At 40.4% G+C, this 11,328-nt stretch overlaps 1 protein-coding gene across 1 annotated transcript; it reads right to left on the bottom strand.

The window, feature by feature from the left end:
* Positions 1 to 3,717: 3,717 nt before the first annotated feature.
* MES10 (methylesterase) lies at positions 3,718 to 6,526 on the bottom strand. Its single transcript, XM_077377438.1, has 3 exons — positions 6,055 to 6,526; positions 4,213 to 4,344; positions 3,718 to 4,132 (listed from the first exon to the last, which is right to left on the bottom strand). Exons 1-3 carry the CDS (start codon positions 6,418 to 6,420, stop codon positions 3,851 to 3,853), a joined length of 780 nt encoding a protein of 259 aa, XP_077233553.1. The 5' UTR covers positions 6,421 to 6,526; the 3' UTR covers positions 3,718 to 3,850.
* Positions 6,527 to 11,328: the final 4,802 nt, after the last annotated feature.

Below are 11,328 nucleotides of genomic sequence, written 5' to 3'. Positions count from 1 at the left end.
GCCCAACGGACCCATAACTCCAACGGTCAAAGGGTGTGATCAAATGGGTTGTGTCCCTTCCCCCAACGGTCAAGTGCCAAAGGGGTGCGATCCACACCATAGATGGTTGATCTAACGATGACTGGGTTGGAGAGAGGTTTTACTCAAACCACAGTCACATCTAGGATCGATCAGGACCGTTCAATATCAATGGGTGCGATCTAACCGTCAGGTTTCAAACATTCTGGAAAGGTTCCCTGTAGAGGTGTTTTTCACACTGAAAAGACACCAGGTGGTCTACAAAATGTGCAGAATTAAGTCATTTCAACATAGAAATCGAATTAGCAATTCTGACAGACTTTACACTCTTCTACACTCCTACAAAAATCCCCAAGTATTTCTACATACTGTTTTTCTTTTGTTTACTGTTCTAGATACTGTTTTTCTGCTGAAACATTATCTAAAAATTTCTCTAAGGCTTCAAATTTCGGAAGGGCATTTCGGGTTTGATTACGCTAGTGCTACGCGTCATCAAACATTAGTAGGGCTTCCCTACTAGGCTTCATTGTATCTTGGAGGCAATTCGTGGATCCCCTTCGCACACTACTAGTGGAGGCGAATCTTGTCTTAAGGAAAGTGATATCACGCCTTGAAGCAACAAGTTTCTGTTTTCTATCAACAACAGTACCCTCATATTTTCCAACAGTTGTGACCCAACGTACATTTTATTTTACAAAGAGAGTGGCTAGCAAAACGGAAATTCGTTTTGAGGGAAAAAAAAACAGGGTCTTCCATTGTGACACCTGTGCAAGAAAACAAATTAGAGGTCGAATCCCCATAAATGTAAAAAATGATGTGAAAATGATCAAATCATCTGCGGTCATTATCACTTTTATTTTCTACACGGAATCCTGTTTTCAAAGGAGAATTGTTTTCCTTTTACAAATGTGATGCACATGCACCAGAAGTAGGAAAACACTTCTAAAACGGAATTTCATTAGGGAAATAAAGATGAATTTGGTCAATTCCACAGCTTGATTTTACGTGGGGATACAAGCTCACTTCCTTGTCTTTTGTACAGGTGTCCGTTTTGCTAACAGCCCTCTTAGGAGAGTGAATGCGTAATAGATACGCCAAGGGAAGGCCCACCATGTTTTCATTTCATGTGAGTTTGGCCCCACTATGAATTCCATTTTACAAGCGTTCCAAACCAATAGTAGGTCATTTATGTACTTTATCTCATGTGTGCTACATTATGACTTTGTCCACATATTCATGTAGCCAAACTGGCACCAGATGGGTTTTTGGAGTTCAAGAGAAATAAGATTGTTGTTATCCATCCACATCCTCTTCTTTTCACTCTCAGTTCTGGAGATCTCTCTCTTCATGTTTCAACCCTTTACATACTTTAGCTGAATTTGGATTTTAGTTCTTCAAAAAAGCTAATATGGACATGGCAGATGTCACGAATGAAATGGGTTCTTAGGTCTACAAGAAAAGCCAGTATAGTAGCATGGGCATAGCAGTTGTCTATTAATCCAGATTTGTTCTTGGAAAAGCGAAGGCATTTATTACTTGTTTCCCCTCCTTGGCTTTGTAGAATAGTCACAATAATTTCCTATTAATAACATACGGTTCACTTTGGATTCCACCAATGTTGAAGGTGTATTGAACCCAGGAGAGGACTTTCCATTTAAAGGTCCTAATAATTAGGGCAGCTAAGAAAAACTCACAAGAGTTCTATTCGTTTGATGGTCCACCCCCTTTCAGGGGCTTCTCGTACCAAACAATGTATACATAATAGTGGGACTGGCTAGGGAATTTGGCATAAAACTATTTTCCGCTCGCCTTTTCAAGCGAGAACGCCAAGTAGGATAGGATAGAATGGAAGAAAATGATCCACGTAGATGGACCCAACTAGAGCCAGGATTAGAACCGGGTAGATTTCTTTCACCTTCTTCATGAAATTTTTCTAAAGGATTCATTTAACCGACCCAACTAGTTTGGGACAAAGGCTTTGTTGAGTTGAGTTGAGTTTTTCAAGCGAGAACTCTCTACCACTCCCTTTAGATTTTTCACCAAGGGACGGCATGCATAGAATGCCAAGTACTGTTCTATTGAGCAATTATATGGTGGAAGGAAAAAATGGGCAGACTATCCATTTTGAAGGCCCTTTCATACATAGGGTGTGTATGAAAAATCAGATCCATAGGATCATCCTAACCCATCCAAAAGTGGAGGGAAAAATGTGCAGATTTGTCGACGATGGAAAAAAGAAGAGGAAAAAGGAAACAAGGAGAATCGGCGCTGGAAAAATAGACTGAAGGGAGAAAGAAGAGGAAGAAGGAAACAAGAAGAATCGACGCTGAGAAAAATGGAAGATGCCAGAAAAAACGAAAAAATGAAAAAGTAATAGAGAAGAAGTTGATAATCACGATCAAAACTAATTTTGTCTTTTTTCACATGTTCTTGGTATTTGTCGATTAAATCAAAAGGGGATGCTTATCTTTTTTCTTCTTTCGCTTCCTCCTCGTCTTCTTCTTTTCATAGATGCCAACGAGTTTGAGGGATAAACCCAAGAGCTCCATGATATTAAAACTCTCCTCTTGTGGCCACATGTGCCACGTGTAGGGCCAACTCAACAAAAAAGAGGAGATTAAATGAGAATTTATATGGTGGACGGTGGTGCACGCACATGGAGCCCAAAAATACAATGGACCCTCATTGTTTGGGTGATCCAAACGATTCACTTGTTAGGCCCTAACGTCGATGGGATGTGCCAAGAAAATCTTCTCAATAGGATGCCCTCCGATTTGTAGTGGTTTAAAATGGATGGCACGGTATAGAAACCTCTATGGGTCGCATGCAGGGTTAGGATCATCCTATGGAGAAGATTTTTTTCGATAAACCCTATCTACATCAGGACCCCGCCAAATGAATGGTTTGGATCACCCAAACAACGTGGCCTCATTGCATTTTTGGGCTGCACGTGCACGAATGGCCGGATACTAATAATTTCTCTCCTTAAATAACTACAAGAGCTTGTGCTTTTGGAGTGATTGGTTGTTTCACTCCTAGTGCAGCTTCCCCAAGAAGTTAGGGTCCCACAGCTTCCGAAAATCCGGCTTAAGTGTGCGTTCATTAACCATTCTCGAGATTCTCATCCTAAAAATTAGAATTCATTTTTATCCTCAAGTCATTCAGAATTAGAATTGTGCAGTTTTTTCAACTATCTCTAAAAATTCTCAATTTTGTGCAGGTGACGGAAATGTTGTTTCATGTTAAAAAGAGTCAGAGAGAGAGGACACGTTTCAGGCTAAAAAGTCGACAATAAGAGAGGGGAAGATCGTGAGATAGCGTCGGATTCCCTGTAGCGAGAAACTTTCCCCAGAGAATAATGCCTAAAAATTAGGATGAATTCTTAAAATAGTTGTTGAAATTACTGAAGAACAGTACAATTCTCATTTTTAGGCTAAAAAAACAAAAAATCACTCTAAAAGAAGGTTAAAGATCGCACTCCAAGCTTACCAAAAACTCAGCTTACTTTCCTGAACTTTGGAAGCCCAGCCAATCACCCCCTAAGAGTACCCAAATGCTCCTAAAACTCTGATGATCATGCTTTATTGAAGATGATTAAAAACTTAAAGAACAAATCGATGTGACCAACATTTGATCCTATGACATTCAAAACATTAATAGATCTAGCAGTAAGATTGTTCGTGATTGGGCAAACCTAGATTCATCATTATGATCCATAGCATTCATCTAATGGGTCCATTCATGGAGATGCCACAGCATAAAAGTTCACAGAGACTATAGACTATCCTGACCACATTGGAAGGAGAACTACTAACAACATGATCAGACAACATCAAGCATACTTCTCTGCAATTTCTAGTAGACAGAGACTAAGCTCTCGGGGCTTTGAGAGCATGACCATATGATCTGACCGTTCGATCTGTTTCACCTCCTTGACCGGGCTATTCTTGATAATCCAACGCTGGAAATCAATATTCATCAACTTATCTTCCTCGCATACAATGTAAACTCGACCAACCGATCCATAATTCTCTTGTGAGAGCATACTTTCATTCGATATGTCATCTACGTACGTACTTGATGGTCTGACTAACATGGTAGCTAATGTATGATCCTGTGAAAGCAATATGTTCATGAATGACAGTGTTTATAATTAAGAATAGTAAAGAAAAATAGCAAGTTTAAGTATATAACCTTAGGTTGGCAGTTCTGATACAGCTTGGATGATAAGAAGTTGGGCCCAAAGAGAACTGAAGTTGGTGGGCTCTCTGCCCCTCGATCAAAGGTAAATCGGCAATCCATGGGAGAATCAAGTCTCCGTAAGAACTAGTCATAATCAAATGATTATAAAAAATAAATTAAGTTGTGGGTGTAAAAAGTAATATATGTGTTGAACTATAAATAATTAAATATAGGAATGATAGATACAAGGGCACCCTTGCATAAAGAGCCACAAAAGGGCCCTTCATTGGATCCACATCATTTTCAGTTGCTTTTTAAAATTGGTTGAAAAAGTAAAATCAGTTACATTTGATGACGTGGATCCAATTAAGAGCCCTTTTGCGGCACTTTATGCAAGGGTGCCCTTGTATCTATCATTCCTCTATTTAAATAACACCAACTCTACAGTTTAAACTTTTAGAGTAATTGGTTGTTTCACCTGGTATAGAGCTATTGCCTCAAGGTTGGTTCGGTCTGTTGGGGGTTCCAAGCAAAAGCAAAGATCCCACTTCGGAAAAGTGAGTAGATGTGGATGGGCTTATAAGGACCTGGGCACCCTTCCCTTAACTGCTAGCTTTTAAGGATGAGTTCTACCCGGGTCTCAACAATTGCTATCAGAGCCAGGGTGTGGTAATGCCAGTGCACCTTCGAGGATGGTGAAATTCTCGGATAAGATCTTGTTATCCCCGGTGTAGCTTCGAGGATGGTGAAATTCCCTCGGAGAAGATCTTATAGTTGCCATGTTGCCCCCGCATTGAGGGGCGAGATTGTCCACGTTGCTTCCGCGTGGAAGGGGAGAGATTATTGAGGGTTACACGCAAAAGCAAAGATCCCACATCGGAAAAGTGAGTGGATGTGGACGGGCTTATAAGAACCTGGGTACTCTCCCCTTAACGGCTAGCTTTTAAGGGTGAGTTCTACCTAGGTTTCAATAGGTGGTATCAGAGCCTAGGCATGGAACCCCGGTGCACCTTCGAGGCTTGGAGAAGATCCCAATAAACCTAGTGTACCTTCGAGGATGGTGAAATTCCCTCGGAGAAGATCTCGTAGTTCCCATGTTGCTTCTGCGTTGAAGGGCGAGATTGTCCGCGTTGCTTCCACGTGGAAGGGGGGATGGTTGGGTGTTCCACGCAAAAGCAAAGATCCCACATCATAAAATTGAGTGGATGTGGATGGGCTTATAACAACTAGCTTTTAAGGGTGAGTCCTACCCGGTCCCAACATATGGTCATGGGTTCAAAACTGAACAACTCCTCGGTGTTAAAAATCCATGAGCACTGCCAACTCAAAAGAGGGGCGCACACGTGAGGGGAAGTGTTGAAGTATAAATGATCAAATAGCACAAACTCTAAGGCCCTGTTTGTTTTAGATTATGAAATTCGATTGTCAGCCCTAAACAATAGGTTTTGGAATTACAATCGGTTGTAATAATCTGAAACGAACTAGGCCTAAGGCTCTGTTTTTTTTTTTTTGGATTATGAAAACCGATTGTGAGTCCAAAACCGATTATTTGACTCAAAATAACTTTTCATTTTGAGCACAATAATCATTTTTAAACTCACAATCAGTTTTCTTATTCCAAAACAAACAGGGCCTAAAAGCTTAAGCTTTTGGAGTAATTGGCCGTTCCACAATATGGCTCTCCATAGAGTCATCCGTTAATTTTCATCTCATTTCCTCTTTAACCATGTATTAAAATGGCTTATTATGGTAGATTGAAGTTTAATCTAGTAAAGAAGAAAAAACCCATGAGACTCATGTTTTCTTTGATAGAAAAAGAACTATAGAGTTAAGACTATACTGAATCACAAGTACCTCTTCTACAATGGTGGATGGTGGGAACACAAGACTTGGCATCACGGCTGTGACGAAGATGGCTACAGAGATTTTCCCAGGGAACCTCTCCATGGCTAGAGAGAGACCAACACCGCCGAAGCTGTGACCGACGAGAAGTACTGTTTCCTGCGGTGAGAGCGATTCCATGATCTCCATCAAAGGGTGGAAGTATTCATGAACTGAGTCGACCTCACCGAGTTGCTTCATGTTCGTCCCTGAGGCAGCAAGATCCGGTGCCGTGACCTGGTGTCCTGCTGATGTTAACAGTGTTGCAAGCTTATACCAACACCAGGCTCCATGCCCCGCTCCATGCACTAGAATAAAATGCTTCTTCATTCCCATCATCTTCTTCTTCTTCTCCTTTCTTATTTCCTTTTTGTTGGGTTTTTGGTTGTGTTTCTTGGATTGGCAGTAGTCTTACGTGGACCAATTGGCAATGCCACCCGAACGAAATTATTGAAAATTAAGACTTTGCTACCAGTCCAAAATCTGGTAAAAGTATTTGGCCGATGATTTACTCTCACCCACTGTAGGATAATTCGCACTCTTGTAAGGGGAATTGAAGTAAAAAAAACGTGAAAAGTCAGCCACAATTCAAGCTAAAAGTGATGCGTATTAACCTATAGGGGTGCGAATTTATCATCTTCCAAGTGTTAGGCTTGTCAATAGTTCTTGATATGGTAATGGCCATAATGACCGAGCCCACAACGGGTGGTGAGCTCTAACGTTTCCAAAAACGTTATGGAGGAAAGGGGGCTAACGACAATCAAGAATAAAGGCATGAAATCATGTTGGAAAGATATGCCTTCTCAAAAAGGAAAACCCTCAAGCATTAACCGTGTAACTCACCAACTCCCTTTCCATTTCAAATCTTCTTCTTCGTTCGTAAAATCCCAATATTTCTTAGGCAAAAACACCCTGGCCCACCTAAAGGACAGAGGGGACCCTTTACCAAGCAATACAAAAGGGTCCTGAAGGAAAGAGAGATAAAAAACTGGGAGTACCTCCTTCACTTTTTTTCATATATGGGTAAGTTTAAACACGTTTTGGTAAGCTTAAAACCAAGTTGTTTAGTTTATGGTCAATTGGACCTAGCCCACAAGCCGATCTAATGGCTAGGATCATTGCCAATGCCACCTTAGGTTAGATAAAAACCTAATATAAATCCAACCATATGTCATTGAGAACAACTTGATTGGTTGATCTGTGGCTCTTGATCTATCAAGCCTCATTTAGGACCAGGACCACGTGGATCGCCCCATGATGTTCTATAAGATCAATGGTCTCCATTTCACATGTTCCAAAAATTGTGTTTGTGATATTGCTCTGACAATGACTTCTTGAAGGGCCATCACATGGAAAGGGGCCAAGCCACCAAGCCACATTTATGAGGCCCGTTTTGTAGCGATGCTATTTCCCCTTCCACAGAGAAGGTTGCGTGCAAGTTGAGCAAAAAAAATATAATAAGACACACAATCAAAGATTCCAAATCACTCATTTGTCGGGCCCTCAAAGTCTTTTCCAATCAAAATCATTCATTTGTCGGGCCCTCAAAATCTTTCCCATATCCTAACCCGTGTTTATACGTGGAGGTTTAAAAATGGACAGCACCATATAGAAACTACCACAGATCGAAGGGTTAGAATCATCTTGGGTTCCTACGGAGTTGATTTTTCAGTTCAGGAGATCTCTCTCTCTCTCTCTCTCTCTCTCTCTCTCTCTCTCTCTCTCTTCACGTTTCAACCTCTTACATATTTACTTTAGCTGAATTTGGCCGGATTTTAGTTTGTTATTGAAAAAGCGAAGGCATTTTATTCCCTGTTTCCCTCTTTGGCTTTGTAGGACAGTCCCAATATTTTCCCTATTCACAGCATAGATTCCACCATTGTTTAAGGTGCAGTGAAACCCAAGAGAGGTCTTCCCATTTAAAGGTCCTAATAATTAGGTCGGCTAAGAAAAAATCACGAGAGCTCCATTCATTTAGAAGTACACCCCCTTTCAGGGTCTTCTCCTACCAAAAGTATATATAAGGCAGAAAGCCATTTTGGGCTTGCTTTTTCAAGAGATCCACCACTCCCTTTAGATTTTTCACCAAGGGACATGTAGTCATGCATAGAATCTATGCCAAGTACTGTTCTGTTGAGTAATTATATGGTGTAAGCCCGTGTAGTCCAGTATTTTTCAAAAAGTATTGCACGACTTGTACCATAAGATGATCCAAACCGTCCATTTGGTGGGCCAAAGCATAAATAAGTTGTGCCCAAAAAACTCACCTGCCGATATCTCTCTCTCTCTCTCTCTCTATATATATATATATATATATATATATATATATATATATATATATATATATATATATATATATATATATATATTAGCAGAAGAGAAAATGAGAGAATTTTGTCCATTTAATACGTCAATGTGGATGATTTTTACCGTTTTTTACCCTCCCCACATATCTGTACATACTATCTATGTGAGGGTAAAAAAGGTATGAATGTTCGGAATTATTTGCAAAATCTGTGGCATTAACACCTCGCTGGTAATTTTGAATCTTGATTTGCTAGCCACCTTCTCCAAATGCTATGTCTCGCTCATCCTTTGCAATTGTATGTATTCAGAGATTTGTCTTATTAGATGTGATGAAAAACTGCACGAAAATACTATTTCTTGAAAGGCTGCTAGCAATAATACGTAAAGAAGCTAGAAATAATAATCATTATGTAGTAAAGTTTGGGAGGGAAATTACGGACAATGGGTACCTGGATATGACAATTACGGAAAAAACTACAAAGAAGAGGTATCAAAATATGACAATTACGAAAAAACTACTTTTCCTTATTAATTTTTTGAGGATATTACGAATTCCGCACACCTATAAAAATATTTACAAATTCCGGACACCTTCAGACGAACAACAGATTATGGAAACCTCAATAGATTGCTATGGAAATGATTTTACGGGTACAACCTATTGATGTTGTTTTCCATCACATGGACGGTTTGGATCAACCTATGATGTGGTCCGTACAGTTCTTTGTCGGCTTTTTACTAGTGTGTGTGTGTGTGTGTGTGTGTGTTTATATATATATATATATATATATATATATATAGCCAAGTTAGCTACACCACAATGCTTAGTTAGTGTGGGCCGTCCGATGAAACCCATCTCAGCCTTTAATTTTTAAAAAAATAAAAGCGCTGGAAAACGAAAAGTGAGAGGAAAACCCAAACCCACCCTTTTCTCCACCGTCCGACAGAAATAACGAAGGAGAAAACGAAGAGCGAGAGGAAAACCCAAACCCACCCTTTTTTCTCCACCGTCCGACAGAAATAACGAAGGAGAAAACGAAGAGCAAGAGGAAAACTCAAACCCATCCTTTTTTCTCCACCGTCCGACAGAAATAACGAAGGAGAAAGCTTCAGAGAGGTAGAAAAACCCAAACCCATCATTTCTTCTCCACCGTCCGACAGAAAGAACGAAGGAGAAAGCTTCAGAGAGGTAGAAAAACCCAAACCCACCCTTTTTTCTCCACCGTCCGACAGAAAGAGCAAGGCTCAGCCTTTAACTTTAAAAAGAATAAAAGCGTTAGAAAAAACCCAAACCCACCCTTTTTTCTCCACTGACAGAAAGGGCAAGGGGTTTGGGTTTTTTTGCTTCTTCTGTGTAAGAGGAAAACGAAGAGCAAGAGGAAAACGAAGAAACCCATCTCAGCCTTTCATTTTAAAACCCTTTTTTCTCCACCGACAGAAAGAGCAAGGGGTTTGGGTTTTTTTGCTTCTTCTGTGTAAGAGGAAAACGAAGAGCAAGAGGAAAACGAAGAAACCCATCTCAGCCTTTCATTTTAAAACCCTTTTTTCTCCACCGACAGAAAGAGCAAGGGGTTTGGGTTTTTTTGCTTCTTCTGTGTAAGAGGAAAACGAAGAAAACTTCCAACGAAAGAGGAGAAAACCTCCAAAGAAGAAGGTACGGTCCTCACTTTTCTACCTTTTTTAAGCTTTCTCCTTGGGGTTTTTTTTCTTCTTAGGGTTTTCTTTCAATAAATGTATTATTCTACACCTCTGAAGCATTTTTTTCCCAATTGTTTTTTGCTTCTTCTGTGTAGCAAAGCAATTTTATTTTTTTTGTGGTTTTGTATCTTAAACCTTAAAAGGCTTCAGATCTAGTAGAAAATGGGAAGAAATTGAAGGAAAGCAAAAATTGCTCTAGGCCTAAATCTTTGTGTTTATGTTCCTGGAACAATTGCTGATGCTTTGCCGGAATCTGACGTCGCCGGGAGGTTTTCCGACGACACTACGGTTTTTCCGGTGACCGTTTGGATGGGTTTTTTGAGTTAAAAGTATCTTTGACCACTGGGGTTGTTACGTGCATGTCGGCCCACATGGCTTTCTCCTCAATGCCGAATGGCATACCCCAAAATTGGTGTTTTTTTGTGGAAATGGAATGGGAGCGGCATTTGAAATGACTCAAGATTCCCATTCAACTACCCGAGGCATTGGAGAGGATGTTTCAGGGCAAAAAAAATAGTAAATGTGAAAAAAAAAACAACCATGGCCACAACCACCATCGTCTCTCGCGAGAACTCCTCCCCCTTCCCCTCACCAGCGAAGCCGACGAGCAAAAAGAGGAAGGCCGGCCCGGTAAGTTTGGTTTTTCGGTTTTAAGATGATGGTTGTTATTCTGTATATGTGGACTTTATGGATGTAGTAGTGTTGCTTTCCGTACTGTTGTTGTTGAGCCTTTCTCAGTTATGTAGTTATTTTTAATTGTATTTGTGCAGGTTAATGGCGAAAAAAAAGTTCTATGTGGTTTTTAAGGGAAGGCAGGTAGGTGTATATGACACTTGGCAACACTGTCATGTTCAAATTAATGGGTTTAGTGGAGCGTGCTTTCGTTCCTATACGAGTAGGGAGGAGGCAGAAGCTGACCTTAATGCGTTTTTCCACGGCATTAGTGGGCCTAGCAAAGATAGGAAAGAAGAGACCAACATTCCGGGGATTCTCAAGCCTCAACAAGTTCTGTTGTGACTAGTTCCTCTTCCACTTAGGTTTTACTGTGATGTTTGTTACTATGCTTGCCAATTACCGCAGTTTACAGTGGAAGAACATCGCCTTTGAAGGATTGCTTTGTTCTTGCATCAGCTGGGTGTAGCATGTTTATTTCTCTGATCTTAGGTATTGTATTGGCTTGGTTTATGTACATTTAAACTTTATGATCGTAGTCACGGATCTTATTTTGCATCGTGGGTTGTA

This window comes from Tasmannia lanceolata, unplaced genomic scaffold (genome assembly GCF_043159265.1).
Source record: "Tasmannia lanceolata isolate RefF3 unplaced genomic scaffold, GAP_Taslan_0.1 ptg000004l, whole genome shotgun sequence".
Lineage (NCBI taxonomy): Eukaryota > Viridiplantae > Streptophyta > Magnoliopsida > Canellales > Winteraceae > Tasmannia > Tasmannia lanceolata.
Note: the sequence above shows the minus strand (reverse complement) of the source record. Positions and strands in the feature narration are given on the sequence as shown.

Coding starts and splice junctions, on each gene's coding strand:
- MES10 (XM_077377438.1), bottom strand. CDS start 6,420: ATGATGGGAATGAAGAAGCATTTTATTCTAGTGCATGGAGCGGGGCAT. Junction 4,345..6,054: donor CATCCACCATTGTAGAAGAG/GTACTTGTGATT, acceptor GATTATGACTAG/TTCTTACGGAGACTTGATTC. Junction 4,133..4,212: donor ATCAGAACTGCCAACCTAAG/GTTATATACTTA, acceptor TTGCTTTCACAG/GATCATACATTAGCTACCAT.